This window comes from Drosophila gunungcola, unplaced genomic scaffold (assembly GCF_025200985.1).
Source record: "Drosophila gunungcola strain Sukarami unplaced genomic scaffold, Dgunungcola_SK_2 000001F, whole genome shotgun sequence".
NCBI classification, from domain to species: Eukaryota; Metazoa; Arthropoda; class Insecta; order Diptera; family Drosophilidae; genus Drosophila; species Drosophila gunungcola.
This window is the reverse complement of record NW_026453197.1, coordinates 17,344,548-17,371,039: the sequence shown is the minus strand read 5'-3', so window position 1 is coordinate 17,371,039 and position 26,492 is coordinate 17,344,548. Positions and strand designations below refer to the sequence as shown.

At 37.3% G+C, this 26,492-nt stretch overlaps 4 protein-coding genes and 1 long non-coding RNA gene across 10 annotated transcripts; 2 read left to right on the top strand and 3 right to left on the bottom strand.

Annotated features, from left to right (window-relative positions):
* Positions 1-102: 102 nt before the first annotated feature.
* LOC128261346 (glycoprotein-N-acetylgalactosamine 3-beta-galactosyltransferase 1) lies at positions 103-2,422 on the bottom strand. The gene is made up of 3 exons (XM_052995005.1): positions 2,154-2,422; positions 944-1,836; positions 103-590 (listed from the first exon to the last, which is right to left on the bottom strand). The coding sequence occupies exons 1-3, from the start codon at positions 2,194-2,196 to the stop codon at positions 162-164; spliced, it is 1,365 nt and encodes a 454-aa protein (XP_052850965.1). The 5' UTR covers positions 2,197-2,422; the 3' UTR covers positions 103-161.
* A 345-nt stretch (positions 2,423-2,767) lies between these two features.
* On the bottom strand, positions 2,768-11,371 carry LOC128262763 (ankyrin repeat domain-containing protein 29). Of its 4 annotated transcripts, XM_052997272.1 has the most exons (6): positions 10,243-10,382; positions 9,865-9,950; positions 7,947-8,273; positions 6,238-6,348; positions 4,296-4,592; positions 2,768-3,967 (listed from the first exon to the last, which is right to left on the bottom strand). In XM_052997272.1, exons 3-6 carry the CDS (start codon positions 7,956-7,958, stop codon positions 3,419-3,421), a joined length of 969 nt encoding a protein of 322 aa, XP_052853232.1. In that variant the 5' UTR covers positions 7,959-8,273; positions 9,865-9,950; positions 10,243-10,382; the 3' UTR covers positions 2,768-3,418. The 4 variants fall into 4 exon arrangements, with proteins under 4 accessions (XP_052853232.1, XP_052853231.1, XP_052853229.1 ...); XM_052997271.1 differs by lacking the exons at positions 9,865-9,950; positions 10,243-10,382 and adding an exon at positions 11,227-11,371; XM_052997269.1 differs by having other exon boundaries at positions 9,865-10,382.
* A 542-nt stretch (positions 11,372-11,913) lies between these two features.
* LOC128262783 (40S ribosomal protein S21) lies at positions 11,914-12,584 on the top strand. Its single transcript, XM_052997294.1, has 4 exons — positions 11,914-12,061; positions 12,131-12,189; positions 12,253-12,444; positions 12,505-12,584. The coding sequence occupies exons 2-4, from the start codon at positions 12,140-12,142 to the stop codon at positions 12,512-12,514; spliced, it is 252 nt and encodes an 83-aa protein (XP_052853254.1). The 5' UTR covers positions 11,914-12,061; positions 12,131-12,139; the 3' UTR covers positions 12,515-12,584.
* A 994-nt stretch (positions 12,585-13,578) lies between these two features.
* Positions 13,579-26,408, top strand: LOC128262754 (uncharacterized). 3 transcript variants are annotated; one of them, XM_052997258.1, is made up of 7 exons: positions 13,579-13,978; positions 16,407-16,491; positions 22,124-22,576; positions 22,643-22,738; positions 23,913-24,322; positions 24,388-24,804; positions 25,154-26,408. In XM_052997258.1, exons 3-7 carry the CDS (start codon positions 22,139-22,141, stop codon positions 25,485-25,487), a joined length of 1,695 nt encoding a protein of 564 aa, XP_052853218.1. In that variant the 5' UTR covers positions 13,579-13,978; positions 16,407-16,491; positions 22,124-22,138; the 3' UTR covers positions 25,488-26,408. The 3 variants fall into 3 exon arrangements, with proteins under 3 accessions (XP_052853218.1, XP_052853217.1, XP_052853216.1); XM_052997257.1 differs by lacking the exon at positions 16,407-16,491; XM_052997256.1 differs by lacking the exons at positions 13,579-13,978; positions 16,407-16,491 and adding an exon at positions 19,551-19,860.
* On the bottom strand, positions 16,590-18,728 carry LOC128262785 (uncharacterized). The gene is made up of 2 exons (XR_008268374.1): positions 18,130-18,728; positions 16,590-16,739 (listed from the first exon to the last, which is right to left on the bottom strand). It is a non-coding gene; the product is annotated as an uncharacterized LOC128262785 (long non-coding RNA).
* Positions 26,409-26,492: the final 84 nt, after the last annotated feature.

Here is a 26,492-nt window from a genome sequence, read left to right as displayed (position 1 = left end):
TACAAGTAATATACCATTTTAAAATAAAAGCACTGGAAAAATTATATAATAAAAAAGGAGATAAAAAATAAAACAATGTTTACAAAATATTAAGCTTAACTTCTTACTAGACTTTAAGATTTGATTTTATCAACAGTATAAACACTAAACTCAAAACAATTCTAATGCTTTTTCGAAGTTTCCTTGGACCTGGAACCCTTATCCTTTTTCTCATCCGTATTTTCATAGTCATCATCAGTTTGTCTAGTTTCGTCCTTTTCCTCAGCTTCCTTTGAAAGTTTTTCCCCATATTTAGCCTCTTCTTTTTCCACCTCCTTGGAGTCCATTTCCCTGGCATCGGGTTCCTTTGGCTTCTCGGTTGTGGTCGTCCATATCCTGTCCATATCATCCGCGGAGTCCTCATTGCTGGCCAAAGGACGTTCTACGGGAGCGAGTAGCAACTCATCCACTTTTAGTTTGGCAGGCAAAGCTTCCAGAGATCGCATCAATCCATACGGCTTCAAATGATAGATGAGATAATCCAGCACATACATCAGATTTGGGGCCACATAATGGAAGGAGATGGCCAAATCCGAGCAGCAGTCCAGACCCTGATGAGAAATAATTTATAAAAGATATATCAACAAATTCAACAAAATTATATTTAGTACTTAATTATATATTATTATTAGTTATGGCCAATATGGCATTGTAAATTTAATTGAATATGCATCACAAAACATTGTACTATATATTATATATTTGCCAACAATTTTACAAATAATTAATACATTATAAGCTTTAAGTGGATAATACCAAAATTCGTTATTTTAAATTTTTTGTTATTGTAGAAATTGTTCTTAATTTTCTATTGTTTTAAGGACTCTTTAATTAAAATCCAACTTTGCTTTCTCATACCAAAAACATACTTCTGATCAAACAATTTAGCCAAAATCAAACTTACGTCATCTGTTTTGTAGTAAAGATAGTTCCAGTACCAAAAGTTCTTGTCCCATTTGGCCGGAATCAAGTGATGTTCAGGGACAAATGGAAACATGCGACCTCGTCCGATCTCATCTCTGGAATCGCCGGCCGTAACATTCAGGTGCTCCATGCAGCGTCCGATTTCAATGTCCTCGTTGACCACCGTGCCCGGCAGACACATCTTCGGATTCGGAATGCCCTCGACGACAAATCGACGCAGTGCCTCTTTGCTGAGTATGTAGCCCGCTCCGCCGGACATGTATCCCTGTTTCACGAATGGCTTGAACTTAAAGCCAAAGTGTACGGGTGTCTCGGGACTGTACGGATAGAGCATATACCGCATATTCTCTATGACCGCATAAGTATCGTCATCGGCCTTGTAAAAGAAGTCGGCATCGTTGTAGTGATGCTTGTAGACGTACTTAAACGCCTCCTTGACCTTGGCCCACAGATTCTCACGGCCTTCGCCCACATTTAACCGCACTGTGGGCAGCTCCTCATCCTCGCCAGAACTCATGAACAGCAGGATATTGCAGCGTTTGCCCCACGTCCTTTTCACGTGACGGGCTTTCATTTTGTGATTGGTGGGATTGGTCATCACCCAGCAGAGGATGCGTACCTCCTTCTTCAGCTGCTCGGCTACTGTGGTGTTGTCATCGGCATGACTGTGCTGAAAGGGATTGTGTTCCGGTGTCAAGGTGCTCTGGATACCACTATCCCCCGGTTGCAAATTGCTGGGCAGGCTCAGGCGTCGACTGAGATACGGATACAGGCTCTCGTGCGGCACAATGCTGGAGAAGATTTGGGACATGCAGTAGCCCACCACCATGCCCACAATCAGGGCCAACACCGAGCGATTCTTGGAGCGAGGTGCTGCAATTAATCAGTTGAGTACTATATATGGGGAAAGTAACCAAAATCTTTACACATTACAGTATGAAATAATGAAAAACACCTTTACCAACAAATACACTGGGATTCTGGGTTTTTTTTAAGCTTATAAAGTCTTCAAGCTCCAAATATTCCTTTTCTAGATTTTAAAGTTCCTGACAACAACATTTTTAAATTTACAATGCTGATGAAGAACTGTACTTTTAAGCCCTAAAAATTCCCCATTTATCCCATAGTTTTTAAATCTTTGGAAATTACAGAAAAGCCTTCTGAAATAATTTGTTTTATAAGAAAAATACCTTCTGTAAGAAGAGAACGCGATAGAAGACTTGCACTTGTCATTTTTGCACTTTACTTCACCAAATATTTTAGATCACTGAAAATTTCCCTTTCAACTGGGAACTCGAATAGCTCAAACCGTCAGAAGTTCACTTGTGCAAACAATTAGTTGGTTATGTGTCCAATTTCTTATTGTCTAACAAATATGTCAAAACGTGTAGACTCCATTTTCAGCTAGAACTGAACCCGAATGCGTTTGTAAGCCGACTGAGCAACATAAACTTAGTCTGGAGCTGATCAGATGGTTTGTCGCTATACTCGTAATATATCAAAAACAGTTGATCAAACATTGCCCATGCAAGATACTAAAATATAGGTCTTTGTTCTGAACCATGTTAGAATAACCCTTTGGGTCGTAATACAAAATATTAAAGTTATTAAACTTACCAGCACTAATTGTCTAAAAAAATAATAATAATAAAATATTAACTAAAGGATAAATATAATGCCACAATCATAGTAATGTGCGATCTGAGGAAAAATGTGTTGAGTTCATTGTTGTAATAGTAAATAGGTATTTTTTAGCTGGCCTAATTCCACAACTTTAAATATTCGTTCAAAATAAAACACTTCATTAATCGTGTGTGTCAATTTATTAAACTTGCAAAAATGTGGACTATACTTAAAATGTAATAAAGTAAGAAATTAATTAATTATCGTAACTACTTTACAGGGAAAATAAGCGGAAAACCATCGAGTTTAACTAATTGCTAATTTAAGGACAAAAAGGCGTTTAAACTTAAAGCACTTGTCAACAATTGCTTAGGGTACAGTAGGTCTATAAGTAGTTTTAGGTATAGTTTAAATATAAGTTTATATATATATGGGTTATGTACAGCGGACATTCGCGATAACACTCTCTTCCCGGGTCCATGTTAACATTTTTTATAGTAAATTGTTATAGTTAGCATTATTGTTATGGTTTTTACGTTAAATTCAAAATACAAGCTCCAAGTGGTTTTTAATATGAATGATACGGCTTATCTAATAAATAGTTTGGTTTCCTTTTGGGGGAGGCCATTAAGTTTAGCTTGGACGTGTTTTTACTAGTGGTTATTTGTTTTGTGCAGGATTGAGTGTTACACTGGGCTACACAAATTGGGGTAATGGGTATTGAAACACTCCCTCCCCTTGCCCCTCTTTTTTCTGGATATAAGCAAAAAGGCCAAGTTCATAAAGGTACTTTGGAGGCGTGGTCTCTCAAAAGCCCAAAGACCATATCCCCTTACGCCGACATCGTTTTGACCGTGGACGTGGACACCGCGGACGAGACCATTGCCTTCGCGCTGCGCGCCACCATCGTCCTGATCCGCTCCTGGAGGTAATCACAGATGGAGGTGTATTTCTGCTGGTGTGCCAGCTGCAGGGCCGTCAAACCATCCTGGTTTTTGAGCAGGACATCGCTGCCAGCTGCCACCAGTTGTTTGCAGACGGTCATGTGGCCAAACATTGCGGCGGCATGGAGCGCTGATTCCCCATTGGGCAGCTGGCCAAGATTGGGCCGGTATTTGAGCAAAACGGTGATGACGGCCGCGTGACCTTTGTGGGCCGCCTTAAAGAGGGGAGTGGCGCCATCGCAGCGCACCGTATCCACATTGGCGCCATTCTGCAGCAGAACCTTGCAGATGTGGTCCTGGCCCATCTGGGCAGCTATCCAAAGGGGCGTGGCACCATCTATCCGCTTGATATCGATTTCCGCATCCGCCTGGATGAGCAGCGACAAAACTGTGCGATGACCATTCTGGGCGGAGATAAACACTGGAGTCGCACGATCCTGTGGGTAAAAAAATATACATATTATAGATAATGTACCATAAAAGCACTAAACAAAAATTTATTAAGTCCAAGTATTTCATATTTAATTTTAACATTTTTCGCTTTGATTCATTATTTTTTAAATATTTTTAATGACTATTTTCGGAATAAAATCTTAAATATAAATAGTATCCATTTTAAATCCAATAGTATAATTTTATAAATTTAATATTAATCATGCAATTTAATATGCGTTGTGTTTTTATAATATACTTTATATTTATTTTAGAAAATCCATTTTTTTATCAGTGTGTGTAAGGTAAGGATTATTATCCTTGCAAACTTACCTTCATATGAGCATTGACATTCGCCCCGCAGTCCAACAACTCCCGCACTATCTTCACATGACCGCCCTGGGCGGCCACAAAAAGGGGCGTGCCGCCATCCGCTGAGGGCGTGTCCACATTGGCGCCCGCCTTTATCAGGATCTTCACCACGTCCAGGTGACCGCCCTGGGCGGCAAAGAAAAGGGGCGTGGTGCCCGTGAGACGACGCGAATTGGGATCGGCCCCTTGATCGAGCAGCTCCATCACGCAGTAGGTGTGACCTCCGGCAGCAGCCAAGATAAGTGGAGTTGTCCCATCCTGAAAATGAGATTGAAAAAAAGAATAATTTAATATATATAAGTAATATAAATTAATATATATATATGTATGTACATTGCACATTCATCCAATAGTTTAAGTTTAATGTATCCCTTAAAAACATTTTAGATAAGAAAGTACACACATTTTAAAAAAAGAAGTAATTGATTGATTAAATTTGTTTTATATCACTTCAATCCAGAAACTTATAAAATAATACTCTGGTCTATTTTATTTATATTATTATAATAATCTTTTTTATCCTAAATATAAATGTATTTAATTTTTAAATTTTAAATTTCCCCACAATACAAAATAAACAATCACAATGGGCATACTTTTAATTTGTGGATGAATACAAAATTGTTTGATGAACTAAAACCGATTAAATGTGGTTTCAATCACTACAATCCACTAACTCACAAAATGATACACTCGACTGCCATCACAAATTTACAGCTTACGTTTATTTTAAAATCAAAGCGATAAATGAAAACCAATTGTTTTAATTGTTTAATTGGCCATCAACTGATTTGAATAGAAAATTGCGATTAGTTTCACCAGCTCAACGCTCAAATTGTTTCGTGAGGATTTGCATGCACGTCTGTGTCTCGGACTCGACAAAAACTATGTTGAAAAAAATAGCAAAAACAAAAATAGTTGTATATCCCAGGGGGAAAATCGCGCCACAAATCGCAAAATCACTCTCGATGCACTCGGACTGAATCTGAATCTGAATCCAAATGGGGGAGTCACGTAGCGCCCTAGCCGCCGACTTTTGCAGACCAGCTGGCATAATATAATACTCAACTCGATGGCACACTGCCCCCGCAACCCACTTTCCCTTCCTCTCCATTCCTTTGGATTTGGTTTTGGTCTTGAGTCCACGCTTCGCTGAGTGGCCAGGGAAATTTAATTTCGTTTTTATATACACTTGCCGAGGGTACTAAAGTACCTTAAACTTAAATGTTTGGAATTAACAGGTTCAAGATTCACTTGTTAATTTGCAGCTATGCACTTGATTATATTTATCTTTCTTGAAATATAGCTGAATTTACAATACAATGATTACACTTAAATGTTTAGTAAGCTGATTAAATTAAATTATTAAATTAATTAAACTGTTCAATAATTACCGAAATCTTTTAAAAAGTAATCTGGTTTTAAATAAAGGGAATAAATTGTTTGTTGAATTATTTTATTTATTTAATTTAAAGCCTCAAATCGTTTATTAAATTTTTTAAGATTTAAAGAGTATATCAACTTCGTAATTTTTTGTTAAATTCCATAGCATTTTGCTTGTGTTTTGGTCGGCTGTTCGTTTGCTGCACTTTTCGTCTTATTTGCCAATTGGTGCGTACTTAAATCAGCGACGACGTGTTAACTGATTTTTACGTTGCTCAGTCTTTAAAATATAAAATTATTTTGGGAAAAATTTCGTAATATTTTACTGAAAGCATTTTTAAGTCGCATGTGTCACGCTTTAGCGATTGCATGCAGCCGCATAGCTTAAGTGCATAAGCTATAAATAAGTTTATGTAACTTTTGTCATTTAATTTTTTATTTAATGTTTGTTACGTTTCTGTACAATTTTGTACAAGTAATACTTATCATAAGCCTTTTATCAATTTTTATGTAAACTCACCTCATCCTTGCAATCCACATGGACTTTACCGCTGTCCAGAACTCGAAGAAGAGCCACCTCATCACCCCTCATTGCTGCCATGTGCAGTTGCACATCCGAGGGCGTCTCTTTCTATTGGCATCGAAAACAGAATCAAATCAATTAACAATTTGCCTAGCAGCAGCTGTCAAAATATAGATATATTTGGGCAGTAATACCGCCACACTGAGGGGCCAAAGACCCACTTTATAGCTTATCCTCCTCTCTACATCACCACCACATAGCTCCACCATCTGGGGCGCCACGTGGGGAAATTACTTTTCCTGTTTACAGCAATTAGGGTCAGAGCAGTAATGAACAAAAAAAAGTTATTTCATACCGGATGTCGAATCACATTGAATGCATTTTTTTTTTAACGAGCCCATAACCCTGAGATGTGCATTTAAAAACTTGTATTTCAATAAACAATAATAATTGTAAAAATAAATATTTTTTTTCTTTCAGATGGACAAAATTTGAATACATCGTAATTATATGAATTTCGGTGGTTACGGGTCGTATGAGCATTAATTAAAAACAAATTTGAATCTTAATTTCTTTGTTTTTAATATATTAAGTTAATATTATTAATATAGGAATATTATTATTGTTATTAACTAAGTATCTACAATTTACCTATTTTATATATTGTTTTTTAAATATATATATATATATATATATATATATATTAACTCTATTATTTTTAATTGGATCTCATTTAACTCTTTACTTTACTCAAGATATATATTTTAATAAAAAAAAAACTTCAAAAAAGTCCCTGCAACCGTTCAAGGGTTAAATCGCATACCTGTCTCCCCAGAAACATTTACTAACGACGGTCACCCAAGTTGCAGCCAATGACCATTCGTGCAGAAAGGGAAATGCATTAAATATTTTTTCAAACTAAGTACGTTGGAAATGTCAACATTGCGCTAATGAAGCGAATTAAGTGCCCCAAGTTGAGCCCATGTGTGTGTGTGTGTGTCTATGGGTATTTCTGCCAGGTAGTAGGCACTGATGAAGTGGTCTAAAGCACCTGTTGAAAGACAAAGACAAGTGAAAACCCTCATATGAAAATGACGTGACTCAAGTTGCCAAGGGAAACAATGCAAATGCTGCTGCACTTTGAAATGACATAATGACAATGAAGACGGTGATGCCATCGTGATAATCACGTTGCCGATGCTGACGACAAAGATATTTATAGGCAGCAAGTAGCAGGTGAGGAGCACTTTTAAAGCTTCAGACAGAATCCAGGCACAGGTAATGTTTTCATAGCAAATATTAAAGATAAAGTACTCAAGGAAAACTAATCAGACCTATTAGATTAAATAACTTAAGGGTATATGATATGTTTTGAATTTGTGAATTGTCTCTAAGCTTATTATTTTAATTGAAATAAAATAATTTGGATCTTAACAAGACTACGTTTATGATGAACTTTAGTTGCCTGCATGTAATTTAAAAATTTTATAGCGTAAGTCTCTTAACAGCTCTGCCTTTCTAACATTTTATATTGCTGAGCTATAAAAATTAAACGATGGCTACTTGATAGAGATTTCCTAAGATACTTCAGTAGTTTTCGCAAAACTCCTTTCGTCCATTTGGCTTCTCCCATTTAGGAGCCATCAAACTCGATGCGAATGAGTCAATTACGTATTATATGGGTCAATACTTGAGCATTTACTCACCTTAAGCGACATGCCTGCGGCTCCAATCTCTCCTGGCCTCCGGATCTGAGTTTGTGGGCTCTCCAAGCGATTGCACCTGCTTACAAGCCCGTTTCCATTGACCGATTTTCCGAGTACTGTAACGCTGCCCCTCCAGCTGCAGCTCCAACTTCCTATAGCAACCAGATCGACTGGCAAGTGGCACCAAATCGAATCACAACAAAACCAGCAACCGCACCAATAACAACAACAAAACGGGGCGCACTGGATGCGGCTTCATTGTCCAAGTCCAAGTCCAAGTACAAGTCTAAGTTTAATTCAAGCGACCAGTTCACCAAAAGTCTAGCACTGCAAATTGAGGAGAAAAATGAGCACAGCCAAAAGGCACGGGCCGTATTAAAATTAAGTTGCTGCGAATATAACAGGTTTTCGGTCTCCAAAGCTTAGAATTAAAGTGCAAGAAGCCAAGGAAAAGAAAAAGTTGCAATCCAAATGGGAGGTGTTCCTGGGAAAAGGCCTGAAAACTAAGCTCTGGTGAAAGGTGCGGCTTTCAGGAATCACGAATATTAAATGTTTATTATTTAAAAAAAAATTATAAAAGATACCAGGTATATAAATATTATTATATAATTTTAAATGATTCCTTTCCATTCAATTATTATGATGATCAATATAAGGTCAAGTATTCCTTCCTTTGTGCACCCATTTACATATTAAAACCCATAAGTGCTTTATATACCCCTTCCAGTAATTGCAGAGAATTAGCCTGCCAATTTAATTTAATAATTCATTAAGGGGAAATGCTAATTTCCTGCAGATCGATAAGGTAGCCTTGTAAATTTGTAAAAAATAAAAGTAGAATTTAGTAAGTCCAAAAAAAGGAAAAATATAAAAAAATAATTATTTTCGGACTTTTACGTAAAATTTAAAAATGAGTTCATCAAGTTTATAAAAAATAAACTAAATTTGCAAAATTTGTACTCCCATAGTAAATAACACACAATTTCGAGAAAATATAGGGTTTGTATAGATTTTTTTTGCTTATCATGCTGTTTTCCCTGTTGCAACAGCAAAAGCACTATTAATTTTTTGCATGCTGTTTTTTTCCTTCGTTAATAGGAACTCCCCTTGGAAATTGACAAGCGGTGCCTCAGATCAGGCCCGACTTAACTCTATCAACACGCAACAAGCCAGTCAAAGTGAGGCATTTTCATTTTTCTTTTCTTTTTGTAGGCTTTTACTTTGTTGTACACGGCTTTATTAATTGCATTTCATGCAATCGCACTTTTTTTCTGCTTTTCAGTGACCATCGTGATTATTGCGATGTTTCCCTTTTGCCTTTCAACTTTTGACCTAGAAAGTGTTTTAGTTTTGGGGTTTTCTTCATGTGGCTTTTCATCATCATCACCATCTTCTGGGGCAGACACGCAATGTGTGCTGCTGACATCATGAGTTCACAGTTTTCATTTGGCTTGTAGGCATTCTTAATTGCCCCTTAGATATATTTTCTTAGGACTTGGTTTCCATTTGGGAATATAAAGCCAATGTGGTCTGAATGAAGATTCCGTTAAAGACAGCCTGTGCGAGTTGGTAGTCAATTAAGAATACATTTTAAGACCAGTTACCCAAAAAAGGTGGTAATAAAGTTGACCAACTACATTTAAGAATATTTTAAATCAAGCTTAAATTAATTCAACATCATTAAGACTTGGAAAGTATTTAAACATACATATTTTTTAAGCCCTTTTGTAACAATGTATTTGTGTTTACAACTTCAAAGGTAATCAAACTAATCAACTATTTATGTTTAAGTACAGATAAGCTAGCAAACTGATATGATGAATGTTATAAATGTTATGAACTAGCCATATACGATACCTCTATGCTACAGGGTTAATTCAACTGATAAGATAATTTTGACAGCCACTTTGGTATTTACCTTAATTTTTAAATAATCAATGGGTTTTTAAAAAATGGCTCCTTGGAACATTGTTCATGATATTGTTGTAACGCATTTCTCCAACTCTGTTGTAGCCAATTATAGTTTGTTATAGATATTATTATGAGCACAATGATTAGTTTCACTTTCAATTCGTTTCATTTATTATTTTTCTGCTTTGTTATGGGTCTCGGAATCTTTGCTATTTTGTGTTTAAGCTTATAAATAGCATCTCACGTTATCATGATCTCATTTAATTTTATCTTTTTGCTCTCGACTGAACTTAGCGCGATGGTTTGGTGCCAAAAGATTATGCAAAAATTTCATAATTTGCACAAAAAAAAGGTCAATAGGCGCCCGACCACTTGTGAATCTCACCTCAAGAAGTTTCAGTCCCAAAACACAGAAACCCAACTATCAACAATAAACCAAAAGTCTTGCCGCTTGGGTTTTCGAAATACAAACGACGCGAAGTCGACCGATTGCTTTCAAAGTTGGCGAGCAACTGAAAAAGTTAAATCCAAAGCGAGCGGGAGAGTTGTAGCTTTATTTTGTAGTATCACCAAGTAGTTGTAGGGTATATGGGTTTGTAGAATTGTAAAAGTAATTTAAAAGTAGTTCTGTCGACTCAAAACTTCAAGACACGTTTTAGAAAATTTTTTTTTCGGTTTCTGTTGAAAGATGTAATGTTTTTTTTACGACCCAAATAAATTAAAAAATATTTCTTTCTCAGTAGTAACTCGGGTGAGGCAAAGATATCAGTAGGGTTTTAAAAAAAAGTATGCAGTGAAAAATAAAACGTGGTTATTCTGAACAAATGCATGCTTTCAGACACCTTTATAAGTGATGTTAAAACCCAAGTAATTTCTGTAACACCCCCATGTCTAGACTTTGTGCTGGATTTCTCTGCTTGTTAAGAACGTAAAAACCGTACTATATTTAGAATACATTTGGATAAAAACAGGGTATTTTAATATCGACTTCCTGAACTTAAGCTACTTATCCAGAGAGACAGAGCAACAAAGATCTCAAGTGCAACTCACAAAGAGTCTGACCTCAGGCGCCGCTGTTGAAAGTTCATTGAGTATACGACGCCTATAAATAGGCAACGTGGAATGTAAATTCCGAGACATGGCGCGCATTAAGCCGCGATTAAAACAATCCCACCCACTTCCACTCCCACCCAGTCTTCCACACACACGCGAATTCGTAATAAAAGTGGCAAAACTAACGGAATCCGCTATTCCATTGACGAAAATTGCTGCTGACATCGAGCGAGGTCAAAATGAAGTACCCCCCAATTCGCCCATTCCACCAGAAGCAATCACTGACTGACTAATTTTTGGCAAAATCAATACTCACATGGCTGAATAAAGTAAATCCCTCCGGTCACGGATTATATATAATGTATTAAGGAGCACTGATGGGAGTCATTTATTTGATGCACCGTTAGATATGCAATAAATTTTCCCGACTCCAAGTTTGCAACATACACTTAGGCCCCAAGAGTGTGACCAGTCTTAAAAAGTACGAAAATGTACAATTATTTTATATAATTAAGATTTCAGTATTTTTGTAATTCAAGCAAAAAGAAACGGAGGCAGAAATAAAATATAAGTTGATATAAAATAATTCTTTATTTATTTACTATTTATATTTTTAAAAACTAATCAGTTAGTTGCATATAAGTAGCGGATAGCGCTACTTACTCATATTTCATTCTCTAAATTTAAAATATAATAACATAATTAAAATAAAACAAATTATTAAGTCATTACTGAGAAAGTTATGTATAAAAATAAACAAATGTAAAATATATATATACTTAGGAACGCAAGGGCAAAAAACAAGTACTTCGTCTTTGTAATTTTAAAGCTCTTAGGGATCAGTTAGGTAAATTACAAATTCGGTGGCCGAAAACGTGTTTTTGAAAATTAACAATATACAATATATATTTATAAAAGAGTTTTTTTTACCGCGAGTGATAACAAAATAAATTAAATATTTAAATTAAATAATACCAAACATTGTACAAAATAAGATTAAAGCGGTCATCCCAAAATGTAGTACCCAAAAAGGCCGACCAGAGGGCGCCAAAACCCAGCGCAGCCAACTTCACGTCCAGCTGTCACTTCTTTCTCTTTTTCGCCTCCACCGACGAGTTGCGGTCGCTAGATTTGTAAATTTCTACAAAAAAGTGAGTTTACCTGTGGCCGCAAGCCATCTAGAGTTGATTAATAAGCCAATTGTTTTTCTCTCCTTGCAGCCCCATAAAATGGAGAACGACGCCGGTGAGAATGTTGATCTGTACGTGCCCCGCAAGTGGTAAGTGAAACACGTGTTCCCCGCGCATTTCGGTGGCCAGATTATTGATACCCTCTTGTGCAGCTCGGCATCGAACAGGATCATCCACGCTAAGGACCACGCCTCCGTGCAGCTGAGCATCGTGGATGTGGACCCCGAGACCGGTCGCCAGACCGACGGTTCCAAGACCTACGCCATCTGCGGCGAGATCCGTCGCATGGGCGAGTCCGACGACTGCATCGTGCGTCTGGCCAAGAAGGACGGCCTCATTACCAAGTGAGTTGATCCTTTAGTGATCCCGAAGGCATTTCCTAATCATTATTCTCTCCCTTGCAGGAACTTCTAAATGTGTCTAATCAAAAAACTAGATCTTGATTTGGTAATAAAGCGAATTCCCTTTGTAATTTAACGTGAAACGTTCGCATTAGTGTATTTACTTTTGGCAAAAACAATTTCGGGAAAGTGTCGGTCTCCGGTTTTGCAGATCTCAGAAGTGGCTTAGGCACAGTCAAGGAGCAATCCAGTTTTATGATGAGAACTCAACCCAGCTTTCCTGTTTACTAAACTTCAATATTGGCGCTTTAATATGTAAATAAACAGGGATTGAGGAAGTCGTTCGTCCAAGATTTAAAACATTGCATGAAATGTTCTTCTGTTTACTCCAATCAAATAACATATAAGGCAAGTGCACCTTGATATAAAGGTCTTTAATCTGTTGGTGAAAGGTTAGAATTTCAGTAAGCAACATCAAGGAGTTAAATGTGTTCGATTGAATAAGTGCTTAGCTGTCACTTCTGTCTGTGTAGCTTGCGACTGGCTTAGATTTTTGTTAATACCCTGAAAACCAACAATTGCCTCAGTCTTAGCACAAATTATAGTGCTTATCAAGAGGAATAAAAACGGCCTTTTGTAAAAAGAAAAAAAGGTTTGGAGTCTTAGCACAAATTATAATGCTTTTCAAGAGTTATAATAACCACCTTTTGTAAAAATAAATAAGATTCAAATATCAGAAACCAAAAAATAACAGAAAATCATAAAAGCTCTGACATGACATAAGGGTTGTTTATTGTCAATAAGAATTTGTTCATACAGTATTGTGGAATAAAGTTAAATGACTACCTGTTTCAAGATTTACAATGCGAAAAATTTAAAACCAATTTTGCAATTTTCACGACATAGTATGACCGTTACGCAAAAATGAAGAAATACCATTTTTCTAAGTGGGAAGTTTTGAGTCCAGAAGGTAATCGATAGTGACCGAAAAGAGAAATGTTAGCGAAACGTCGAACTAACAGAAAGAGATCTTATTCGTAAAGGATGGATAAACATCGATAATCTCTGCCAAACATCGATAGGACCGATATTTTGAACAATCGATGTTGGCATCGAAGTTTCACCACCTCTAGAAGAAGAAAGTAAAGGAGAAAGAAAGGAGAAGGAAAACAACACATCTAGTCGCGTCGTCGAAAAAATCCAAAAAATTAAATCACGGGAGCATAAAAATAATAACCAATTCCCATCCTTGGGGACAAAGGCTACAGTGCGTTTGTAGTTGTAGTGTTTTGGGGCACAAGCAGTTGGGTTACCAAAACAAACAAAGAAAAAAGGAACCCAATTGGAAACGGGGAAACTGCGCGTCCTTAAAACAATGTGAAAAAAAATCAACAAAGCGAAAACAAATTGTGAAGAAACGTCCCGAATTACGAAAGTTTATGTAATGCAATAAGACAACGATTGCCACATTGAAGCCACTGTAACTTGGACAGTATTTAACCGTCTTTTACTTTTCCATTTCCGCAAAAAGTACACGGTGAGTGGCTGGTTTTTTTGTTTGTTATCTAGCATACACAAAACAAAGCATAATAATCGCTTATGTCGCGTGCTAAATTTCTGACTCATTGGCGAGCGATTCCGGGTGCACGGTACCCAAATTGACTCACTGATCTAAACAATTCCTATGTTTGAATGTATGCACAGATAAACGAATTAAATACACAGCTTTGAGCTAATGCTGCTTAAAAAAGATTTGTTAGTACTAAAAAAGTCGTTTTAAATGTCAGAATGTGGAGAACAATTGTTTTTTTTTTCATATCATAAAAGTGTTCATTACTAAGTTGTTAAGAATGTGCATATATTTTATTTCTGATACTTAAAGTCTTAATTTGGCCTTATAGTGTCGTCTGAAGATACCGCTGAAAACAGTACATTTTTAACGTAACAACTTTTTAATATTCTACAGCCAATACCAAAATGATTGGTCTTGCCAAAATCTTACTTTACAAGCGCACATAAAAATATCTATATTCTATATTGCTTATTTAAAACCTTGACATTTAAGGTGTGCTTTTCTGTTTGACACTCTCCCCTCTTTTTCGTTCCACTGTGCGCCGCCCACTTTCCGCCCAGTGCACTTGCACCTAAATTGCACTCAATTCGCACCGAGTGCCTCTCCTTCCTCTCTCCTCTTCGCCGCGTCATTCGCCATTAGTAACGCTTCCCAACGAACATTCAAACATAGATACACACACACACACACAAGTCCATTCACTTTATTTGGCTTTTGCGCTTTCAGTTTTGTTTTTGTTTTCCCATATGATTTTTTATCATTTGCGCCATTAAAACTGAAATTATCTAGGTGTCCGCAAATAAATATCTGTGTCTATTTGCTTGCACTCAAAGGTTGATTGGCGGGTACAGGGAACCCTTGCCTCTGAATGACAAATGGTCGTTAAATGGTGAGTGCGAATTTAAAGCAATAAAATTTCGATATGACGTGAGCTGATAAACACTGAAAAGTAAATTTAAAGGAATTTGAACCGAAATTTATGTACATGCTTTCTGTCAAATTACGTATACGCAAAGTATTTTTGGGTAAGCAGCCATGGAAATGGTAAATGCCTTAAAAATTCTAGAAAAATCTTTGTTCTAAATTTTAATTGAAACAAGGTACTCAACGGTTCTTTGAATATCTTTTAATGTACTTCCTAGCAATTTATAAAGAAAATAATTGTTAAATAAAAATAATTCTGAAAACTCTATTATTTGTCTTGCTTTAAGAATTTTGGGCCTTTTTTCTGCATTTGTTTAAATCTTGTGTTCTGACCACTCGTGTTTCTTTTGAATAATTCTAGAACTTAGGTTTTTTGTAGAATCTCTATAATGGAAGCCCCTTGTTATTTTTATTTATTTTTCTTACATTTTTTTAAGTTTCAAAGGCTGAAACCGGTAAACAAATAGTTCTTTGGGTGGAACCCTGTGGGATCGGCAGTTTTCACTTTCCCAAACCACACACGCAATGCCGACGCGTTTCGTTTAAAAGTGATTCAATCAGTTTAATTGATCGCCCCTGAGCAGCCGCATTTGATTGTCCGTAGTACAAGTGCAAGCGTATGTATCAATTTTTTTGTTTACAGTTATGATTTGTCTGCAACGCTCGCAATTTCCCCGTATACGTTAGGCCAAAAGGTCAATTTCTGCACACTTCTTCGCAAGAGATCCACTTAGTTCGTTTACATTGATTACACCGTTTGCCTTTCCAAGTTGCGATGGCACGCGCTAAACGACCAAAAGTGGGGTAAAAATGCGATATAGGCGATAATATAGGCAGCCCCCGAGGAATTTTGAATGTAAATGTAGTCAGAAAATTCTGTATTCTGTATAAAATCACGCGCTGCACTTTCGGTTTGGGAAAATACACAGCCGGTTAGGTTAGACTTTGCATTTATTCATTACCCTCCTTCAAGGACTTTGTATGGTAAAACCCAAAAGTTGTAGAAGTTTATTCACCATATGTTTTACCGAGTGCAGTTTAAGTAAATCGCCATGAAAAGTTTTGGACTTTTTCCAAGTAAAATACACAGTTTAAAAGGCTTTGTTATTTCATTAAACATTTACATATTTTTATTATAGGAAGGAGGATAGATATGGACATTATCGACATAAATTACTTCCTTTTGCTTCTTACACAATCAAGTATTTATGTATTCAGCTTTTAGAGCAATAAATAATATTTATTTTTTATGTGTTATATACCTTTTGGCCCCAACCCAACAAAGTGGCCATTTTTTTTATCGACCTTTTGTCTGCCCTGTTTCTCTTTCTTTTGCTTTTGAGGGACCTTGTGGGTGACTTACTTTTATTTTATTTGGCGACGGCTCAGCTTCTTATGGTTTAAACATTCATTTGTGACACACATGTGGCAGTCGAGTATATAGCTAACATCAGCGCTTCTCTTTCAGCTTACGCTTAGCAGAACTTAGTGGGTCAAAGTTTGCACTCATATTCAGTCCCGTCCAATAATCGTAGCCCTCAAATGGATTCTTTGTGAGTACTTAGCGAAAGAAGGTGTTGTTTCCCTTAGAATCAATTTTCCCGCATGTACTGTTTATTTAATACGTAATCTGCATGGAAATGTTGTTCAATATAGTAGTTTCCTCAAGAAATCTGTTCGCTGATTTATTACGGTTATAAATAAACAATTATATATCGAACTGCGAAATCAATTGAGATAAAATATTTATCCATGTAGTGCTGTATAGTGAGGACGTCAATTCTTTGGATTTGCGTAATGTCTGAAATAATGATGCAATTAAGGAGAATATAAATTGCGTCTGTCTCTAGCAAACATTTAAAATTGTTGGCCATGGCGGATATATTATATTTTCATTTGCCACGTACCTTAAACATTGTCATAATGCGCCAAATTGTGATTCAATTTTTCTCTTTTCATTCTAATCTATGTGTCGTATGAATTTTTTCCCTGGACTTTAGTAATTAGAAAACGAGCAACGTCAGCGATAAGAAACCAAGTTCATGAGCAATTTGGGGGTGTGTATTACTAAACATTAACGGATCTCCATAATATAATTTTGTATTTAGAATGATTTAAAATAGTAGTTGGGAAATAATCAAATAAGATAAGATTTTTCTGGATTACATCCAAAAATGAATTGTTTACTTACAATTTTTACGAGTAGCACTTGTGATTACCTCTCATAGCTCGAATAGGGTAGTTAGTCATACTCTTAAGGTATTTAAGTTATGACTTTAGACCATAAATTCCGACGATTTATTGTACTCCGGCAAAATGGTTCAACAGTAATATTCATATTTTTTAATGAATAATTTGACTACGTTCAACATTTAACTGGATTTAAACCGGATGCTTACCGGCTATTGCTAAATCGGTTTCAATTAGAAGAGTGAAACCTGAAAAAAAATTATATAAGCCAATATATGCAAAAGTCAATTATCATAGGTTGTTTAAAGTTTTAAATTGGATTTAATCTAAGGTAATTATTTTGTCACTTCAATCGTGTCCAGCCAGTTTTCCGAAATGATGTGTTTATGATTGAAATTACCAAGCGAGGAGCGGGCCAAATATTCATTCACTCAATAATAGCTTCAATTAGCAACTCGATGGCTTCACGTTTCATGGGATAAAGCCTTTGAGTCGACAAAGTTTCTGTTGGATTATTCGGGGTTTCCTTTTAATGAACACTAATGATAGCTAAATAGCAATTAATTGACTTATGTACGCCTTAAACTTTTTTGGTAAACTTTTGGGCGCAGAGGACGGCTTCACTTGGCAGTGAATTTAATTTTAATTTGAAGGTCGTGAGTTTGCTGTTTAATTGGGCTGGGCAGAGTATTCTTCACTTGTTTGTTCAATTTATTATCAATCAATTCAGTCACCTAGACCTCACGTAGGCCGAAAACAACATTTCAAATGCTAATACTGTCTTGCTGGTGTCACTGTTATGCAATATATATTTGTTTACTGGCTTTCGGTACATTTAACCTTCGCCAAGTGTATGTATGTATAAATGCTTTGCTATCTCGAGGAATTGTCCGCCCGCTCCTTGCTTCTGGCCAAATTACACCCCAAAAACTTTCCTTTTGCCAACTTGCCCTTACAAGCAAATATGTATAATTTTTCTTTCAACGTTTTCAAGCACTTACTATAATTTCATTTATGGGCGTAACAGGCACGACACATCCATATACTTTTGTACTTTATACTCAAAGCGAGTAGCAGCCGTAGCAATTAGTTGCTTATTTAATATTCTGCGTTGAGAGAATCCACTTAGAATGTGTGTGCACCTCAAACGCGTAATCAAATTAAAATTACCATGCATTATTTGAGACATAATAAGGGAAGCGAGCCGAGTGAAATAGCGTGCAGTCCATAAAAAACCTGCTCTAAAGTGGGCTAGCCAACAGCAATCGCAAAGAAAGCTATAGGGGCAGTACTTATATGTGGGGTGTCGTGACGTGATCAACATTATATGTTTGCATTGTCGGTACATGTAAATAAAACACAGGCAAACCCACAACTCAGTTATGCGTTCGTTCAACCAAGGGCCCTGAGCTTGGGACCATCTATATCTCTTTATCTTCAGAGCTCTCTGGCCAGTGAGCTGCCTAGATCGAACAAACCAGTTGAATATAACTCTCAGCTGCGAGCGTTGAAAAACTAGTTTCAAAGCTTGAGTTTTTTTTTATGTTTATTTTACCTAAAACCAAACTTGCTTACCTGTGCAGGGGAGTCACAATTTTGATTAGACAGCTTGGGGAGGTCGATAAGTTGTTAAATAAGATATATACAATACTTTTTAAGAATTAACTTGTTGTTTTGTTAGGAATAGTGGAAAGGTTGTTACATTTTATAAAAGAGTATATTACAAACTTTTAAATTCTAAACGTTGGTTTAGTATGATTTTTGGTGCATAGTATATACTAAATTAACATCGGTAAATACGTGCAATTATATGCGCAAGATTGTATTTCAAGCTTATTAGAAAATAACCAAACTAGTATTGTAAATGGTTTACTATACTCAATTAGCTTCTACTTATAATTATATAACATTTTAATTTGTTTACAAATTTGTACTTTCGTTCGTACTCATTAAGATTTGCTCCCGCGACCTGTTAAATATAATAAATGTTTTCTGCATTTATACTTCATATTTACTATTTCAATGCTTTCTTCAGTACTCTGTTGGATACCGCGATAGGCCGTTAAATTAAATTTATTTAAATTTCCAGAAATTTTTTTGGGATAAAAAAAAATGGCAAGAATTTGTCTGTTTGTTTATGGATACATTTATTAAGCTAAAGCGGACGGGGCCGCCAACTCGTGATGGAAATTAATTGCCGACTTGCTGTTGGGTTAATAAAAAATACGAGTACGCAGCACTCGAAGAACTGAAACTGCCTCCACTGCTTTGGCGATAGCCACTCAACAGTAGTTGAGTTAGCTTGAGCGGAAGAGCACAGCGAGAGCCCAGAGATATACTCATTGGCTCGTATAATATATATATATATATATATATATGTGTGTATTCACACCCGGCGGAGGATCGGCTGCAAATATACTCACTTCAGTCTGAAAACTTTGCGACTCGGGCACTGATCGTTCGGTGGAGCGTTCCATTAAACTTATCGGAGATACATATGTGCAGTCAGTGGCAGTCAAACAACTCATAAATATATCGCCACATACCGCGTTTTTTGTGTTTTCGTGCTATTTTTGTTACAACACAAAAAGGAAGCCACTGCTGCTTAAAAATAATACAAAATAAACTAATGGATATGTCCGCACCGCATTTGCACTTGCTGGTTTCCCATGATCGTCTGTGCATCAGATGAAACCGAAAGCGAAACGCAGAAAGTTAAATTTATTACAATGGTGGGTGCCTATTATCAGACCATCTGGGCAACACAGCGTTTGCCCGCTGCTTGTGGATTACGTGAATTTCAATATTTCCGCTCTAATAAGCTTCCCCTGGGTCCCATCAACGCCCCAGTACAAGTTCCAGATATAATAGACAAATTAAATTTCAGGCTTTGCAGGCATGACAATTTCTTATCATAATTCAAGTATATACAAAATAACAAACATAAGCATTAGTGACAAAAATGTAAAACAACCCAGTGCATTCTATGATTCAGTTATCATAAAGATCTTCTAAAAAAAATAATAAAAGTATAAGATATCGAAGAAAGATCGTTATCGGGGAAACCCTGCAATAGCTTACTACATTTAATAGTACTTATCAAAGTTTTTTGTTAAAACAATATACTTAAGTAAATTAATCAATTAGTTATGCAACACCATACAAATTTGGTTCTCTATTTGGGCCAAAACATTACAATTTAGTAGATGGACTACTAAAGAAATGTGTTACCTTCGTTTTTTAGATATCGTAAACATCGCTAGATATACATGATGGTTTCCATTAATTGTTTCTTCTTTTGGGTGCAAAAGCTTCACGTTTTACTTGAAAATTTCCCTCTCATTTAGCTTTGTCTTCGACTTTTGACTGGCTTTATCTTATCGCCAGTTTGTCGCCATCAAAGTTGTTGTCAGCTAAAAAGCTAAACTTATTAGTCGACTAAAATGGAAAAAACAGCCAAATGAGTGTGCAAATGCATAGCCTTAACACCTTATTTATGGTTTGTAAGCCGGCTTATTTTATTGTTTGTATTCAGCCTAAAAACGGATTTCCAAATACGGCAAAACATGATTTATGAAGACTGAAGACTTAAGTTTATATCCGCTTTTTCTAGGAATAAAATAAGTTTTGCTTGTATAGAATACAAAATTAAAAATTTAGTTTTAACGTATTTTTTGTGAGAAGTCATTAAAGCTAAAATCCAGCAGCAGTATATATCCAAATATAAATGTATTTTATTGCTTTGGTAAACAATATAAAACCTTCTGTTTATGGCTATATATTTTAAAAAGCTATAAACATTTTTAACGTTGGGCAGTAAAATTAGAACAGCTTTTTCTAAGAAAAAATGCTTATCAATGATAAAAATGGTTGAGCTCTGTTCAACCGACAAAATATAATAGCTGTGACGAAAACAACGACCCTATAACCATTTAAAACAAATGTAGCAATTAGCACAGAAAAGGTTGTTAAGCTTTTCACTGTAATTAATATCCCACTTAATGGGTAAGAATTGTCGGTTAAGTTTTTCCGCCTCGTCCCGTCCTGATCTACCCATTTATCAATGTATTTGACCAAATCAACGAGAACAATTCAATTGGTTAATGTAGAACGACAGCTCAATGGAATTGCAGCTTGTAGCCTGTCGGTCCCAATGTTGAATTGGTTTTATTTTTTATATTTTTGATATTGTGGGTGTCAAGTTGCTGGCAGGCATTATTATCGATGCCTCGGTCTCCTGCCATTTCTGATGCCCATGTGTGCCTTTTGATTGATGGACGGACGGACGGCTGTTGTGCTCGCTTAGAATCGTTGCTGGCATAATAATGCCAAATGTCCATGGGCCCAGTTTTGCCACTTACCCTCCTGCAATATTCCATCCTCTGTATTCCATCAGCGCCCTTGGGCGCTGTCAGTTGTTTGTTTGGAATCAGTAGGGTTAAGCACTGTATTATATATAAAAATGATTAAATATGTTATAATACGGGAGTAAGTTTTTACTTATTTAACTCAATATTTAAATATAATGTTTTTAATGGTCATGCCAAGTGATCTTTATTTATTTTATTTTAGCTGATCAAATAAGATTATAATATTTTTGAGAGTTAATAAGAACTTTTTTCTCAAGTTGTATTTAAAAACAGTTTTGCAGAAAACAAAAGTAATTCTAGATGCATAGTTGACAAGGAATTTAGTATTCTTTGCTTGTATTGTTGCATGCTTTGAAAGTGTAAGTAGGTTGTTCCAGTTGATGTACAGAGTACCCCTAATGCCACCATTGACTTGGGTCGGCTGTGCAAACATTTGCATTTGCTTTTAGAGCGAGCAGCCCAGACACCAATTTCAATGTTTATTTAAATGACACCCTTTGGCTCCTCGCCACGGGATGGCTGCTTGTTTGTTGTTTGTTTGGTCTATCCAGCTAACCCACAAAACCCATCGATTGGCGCAGCCTTGATGTATTAATTAAACTCATGGAATTCCTTCTACTTGCAGTTGATTTAATATAGGATGCTGCCCAGCCTGGATACCTTAATGCGTTGCTCGAAGCGAGTTCTGCAATCGCCGCTGGAGGTGGCGGCGGCCAGCCAGATGCGGAATGGCCACAGCAAGTCGGCCGCCGGTGGCATCTACGGTCCGTTCACCCCGGACAACGATCTCAGCTGCTCGGGACGCGGCGATTGTGTGAACAACACCTGCGTCTGCGATATTCGGTATGCGGGCAACGAGTGCGACATCTTCAATCTGCCCTACTATGCCGGAATTTCCACCGTCTTCTATGTGGTGGCCCTCGTCTCGGTCATCCAGCTGCTCATCTGCATCGTGGCCGAGTACCAGCGGCTCAAGCAGCCTTCCATCCTTCGCGCCTGTCGCATCACCACCCAGAAGCTGCTCTACTTCATGGTCTTTGTGGCGGCCTCTCTGCGCGGTGCCTACTTCACCACTCCCGTAAGTAGCCTCTAAACAGTAGGTCATTAGATCAGTTCATTTAATCATTTTCGATTTGTTTTTCAGTTGGATCTGCAGCCACAATGGGCCGTAACCCTCATGTCCGCCTATTATCCATTGCTCATGACCTGCGCCTCGCTGATTGTCTGCATGTGGGCCGAGGTAAGTCAAAGACGGGAGGATTCTTCGAAAGCAGTAGGGGAATGGATATGTAATGTCAGATCTATCCTCATTTTGTCATAGATTTCTGGAATTTTAGAAGATTTTACAAGTTTGACTAAAGTATTTTATGGACGAAAGCGCAAAGACCAAAAAGGTTAATAAGATCTTGTAAATATTGTAGATCTTGTGCATCCTTTTCCTAAAACTAAATGGCTAATAATAATGTCATCTTTTAAAAGACTCTTAATTCTTTAACTTTGGTCTCGGATGTAAATTAATGTGTTATATTTACACAATAATTTGAAAAATTCTTTGAAATTTGCAAAGGTGTCTTTAAAACCAATGATTGTTGCTTCTGAACAATCTAATGCTATTTATTATATTAAAAATTCAGAGTTGGTTATGATGTTAAATTATAATCTAATTTCAAATTAGTTCCTTCTAAATACAATTGAATTGTAAGTTTTTTCTTACTTTATATTTATTTGATTCTGTTTTTAGTAGTTATTATCCCGAAAGTAGAACAACCTACTATTTAGTGGCACTTTGAAGCAAGAGCCAGTTTTACCATACTTTATGTTATTTTCATCTTTAAGGACCTCTGAACTGCTTGGCAAGAACGCTTTACAATATAGATAACGTATCTTTGTTGCTAGCAAATTTAATAAATTTCTATGATAAGTTTAAGCTAGGTAGTATTTCTAGTCACGAGTCCACCACTAAGTTAAAAAGTAATCAGCTACGAAATGGCGATTGAACAGCCTGACGTAGCACCCAAACCATGAAAACCATGGGAATCGGTAGGCAAACGTAACTGTGACCAGCTGAATTCTATATGGTGCTCGATAATATGAGCACTGTGTGGCACTAAAGTGCGTCCACTTGTACTTGCCATATTTTCTCGTATCTAACGAATGCGATAGCGAGTCGAGTGCAATTGTACCCGCAATTCGAGCCAATTTCATTGTTTTTCGCAGAACGTATCTGATGGGGCCTCTAAGCGTATCTGGGGCCACCACAATAAATTAGGTTTTGAGGCGAGTGTGTACGCGTACAGATGCACTTAGCACTTGATCTGAAAATAGAAAATGGAAACACTGTGGGTGGTGACGCTCTGGAGGAAAAGCTAATCGGTACTATTATTCATTCGCACTTGTTCTGTTCACCGTTGCAGATCTTTCACCTGCGCGACATTCGTTGGGAGAAGTCGCAGTTCCTGTCGAAGAGCTTCCTCGGCTTTGTGGCCTTCAACTTCTTCCTGTACAGCCTGTTTGGCATCGAGGTCTTCAACTCGCTGATCAACTCGGAGCGCCGCGACTACGCCCACATCTTCAACGGATGCTATGCAGTATTACTCCTGATCGTGGTGGTCTTCTTTCTCATCTACGGCGTCGAGGTGTTCTTCAAGCTGCGCGGCGGCTTCGTTTACGATCAGACGGGCAAGATCCTGGGTCCCAGCGAGGCGATTGTGAACGCCTCGCAGTTGCATCAGTCCCGACTCGGACTGCTCAGCCAGGCCGCAATGCTCATCGTGATTGTGGGCTTTCTCACTTCCGAAACTCTGGGCGACTTCTGGAAGACCAAGTGAGTGCAGGTTTTAATTTGATTCGCAGCTGCTTTTTGCTAACTAAATACAAATATTTTCGTAGGGTTCCTGTAAACTCGCGCAACTGGCATGACATCATTTTTCGCATTGCCGAGATTGGAGTGGCCCTGTGGTTTCCCTGCTGCCTCTGGAACTCGATGGCTCCCGAACAGCTCTGGATCCTGAATCCTCGCAAATTGCTGTCCCGCCAAATCGATCCATCGATACCCACTCTAAATGCCGACACCAATAAGTTGTCGCCCGAGGAGGGCCAGTCGTTCTTGACCAAGAAGGACTGTTGGATTTGCTACGACTCCGACAAGCCGGAGCCCCTCATCCAGCCATGTCGTTGCACCGGCGATGTCAGCTCCGTGCACCACGAGTGCCTCAAGCGCTGGCTGGTGGAGAGCTGCAGCAACTCGGAGGCCCAGTTGTCCTGCAAGGTGTGCGGTCATCCCTACGAGATCGAGAAGTCCAAAAAGTAAGTTCTAAATAATGTAGGTCTTCGTGATATTAGCTGATAAAACTTCCAGTAGCCTTTATGGTGGTCCTAAAAAACTCGATTTTCAGACATTGCTATCACCAAAATTATGTTACTACCGATGATAAGGATTTTTTTTATCGCCATGTCTCGATAATTATTTCCGTAACAACAAAAACTTATAGTCGAAATAAAAAACTTTTTAAAATTATATATAGAAAGCAAATAAAGTAAAATAAATTTTTTTAAAGAAATTGTAAAAAGTAAAAATAAAATACTTATAACGATTTCTAATTTCTTAAAAGTAAAAAAAGCGATAGATATTTATTCAAAATGTTCTCTGTTACAGACTCGAATGGGACAAGGGTTTTACCATCCAGCATTGGTCCAAGACGGTTATATTGATCACCCTGATGTGCGTGACCGGAGCCACCGCCTGGGTGGTCATTCAGATGTACGTCGATCCGCTGGTGCGAGTGATGACTGTCGGCATTGCCGTGCTCATTGGCTACGTGTGCGTCAAGTGCCTGGGCGAGAACACCGTGGTGGCCTATCAGCGGGCCAAAGTCAGCTCAATCAACATTGTGACCAGCTCGGAGATGGAGAAGCTGCACACCATTTGCGAGGAGGTCAGCGCCGCCAGCACCTCGGCAGCAGCGGCTCGGACGGGAGCGGCCTCCTAAGACGCTAACAAAAGGACCTTCGCTCGAGGAAACACACACATCACCCACACATCAGCTGAACTTACACAGACATTACAATCTACTTATACCTAGTTTAGAATGCGTTTTGCACAGATTTTGCTCAATGCTCAATTATTAGTTAACATACATCACACGTGAGGTGCGTGTCCTGGCACACCTGCCTCTATATCCTCAACTGTGTACATAGGTTTAACAAAACACGTCAGTGATTAAGAAAGAGTTGCGAAAAGCGTTTCGATTAGCGAGTCAATTCTATCTCTCAAATTATCATGCAGATTTCCAAAAGCGAATTGTATTAAAAGAAGCCAAATATTATGTAGTAGTATAAGGGTAGGTCAGTATCCATTGCAAAAACCGAAACAGAAAGAAACGAGAACATCCTGAGATTATGATTATGAACGCGTTGCCAAGTAGCCTGAAAAAAGCCAAGGAGCAAAAAACAGAGCTTCGATGCGCCAGTGAGTCAGCCCATGCTGATCTGTAGTTTATAGTTTTCTATTTTTTACAACCTATTTATTAAAGCATTCTGATTTGCTCCATTTCAGTTTCGATTTCATCCTTGGATGTTATAAAAAAACAAGCAAAACACAAGTACTTGGCGAATATTAAATTAAGCAAATAAGTTTTAACTTTGTATTCGATTGGAATAAGTTTCTTACTAAATCCTAAGTTAACCCTTTAAGAAGCTAATTTATATATGTTGCGCCCACATATACATATGTACGTACATATAATATATATATATATATATTCACATTTTATTGTAGTTGCTACACAAAATTTGTCAAAGCAAAGAAAAACAAAACAAAAACCACAAAAGAAGAAAAATCCAACATATAATTTAAGCTACCATACAATTTTTGTGATAAAATAAATAAAATACAATTTATAAAACTTAAAGTATTGTGGTTTTTATTTCAGTTTTTAGTTTTATTTATTTTAGAATAAGTTGGATACGTCGAAAAACCCAAAACTCAAATTTGT

What these genes read in the sequence shown, in the direction of transcription:
- LOC128261346 (XM_052995005.1), bottom strand. Translation starts at nt 2,196, where the DNA reads ATGACAAGTGCAAGTCTTCTATCGCGTTCTCTTCTTACAGAAG. An exon ending in GCGTTCTCTTCTTACAGAAG is followed by an intron (nt 1,837 to 2,153) that starts GTATTTTTCTTA and finishes GATTAATTGCAG; the next exon opens with CACCTCGCTCCAAGAATCGC. An exon ending in TTTACTACAAAACAGATGAC is followed by an intron (nt 591 to 943) that starts GTAAGTTTGATT and finishes ATTTCTCATCAG; the next exon opens with GGTCTGGACTGCTGCTCGGA.
- LOC128262763 (XM_052997271.1), bottom strand. An exon ending in ATGTGGATTGCAAGGATGAG is followed by an intron (nt 4,593 to 6,237) that starts GTGAGTTTACAT and finishes TCTCATTTTCAG; the next exon opens with GATGGGACAACTCCACTTAT. An exon ending in ATGTCAATGCTCATATGAAG is followed by an intron (nt 3,968 to 4,295) that starts GTAAGTTTGCAA and finishes TTTTACCCACAG; the next exon opens with GATCGTGCGACTCCAGTGTT.
- LOC128262783 (XM_052997294.1), top strand. Translation starts at nt 12,140, where the DNA reads ATGGAGAACGACGCCGGTGAGAATGTTGATCTGTACGTGCCCCGCAAG. An exon ending in CTGTACGTGCCCCGCAAGTG is followed by an intron (nt 12,190 to 12,252) that starts GTAAGTGAAACA and finishes CCTCTTGTGCAG; the next exon opens with CTCGGCATCGAACAGGATCA.
- LOC128262754 (XM_052997257.1), top strand. Translation starts at nt 22,139, where the DNA reads ATGCTGCCCAGCCTGGATACCTTAATGCGTTGCTCGAAGCGAGTTCTG. An exon ending in TTGTCTGCATGTGGGCCGAG is followed by an intron (nt 22,739 to 23,912) that starts GTAAGTCAAAGA and finishes TCACCGTTGCAG; the next exon opens with ATCTTTCACCTGCGCGACAT. An exon ending in GGCGACTTCTGGAAGACCAA is followed by an intron (nt 24,323 to 24,387) that starts GTGAGTGCAGGT and finishes ATATTTTCGTAG; the next exon opens with GGTTCCTGTAAACTCGCGCA.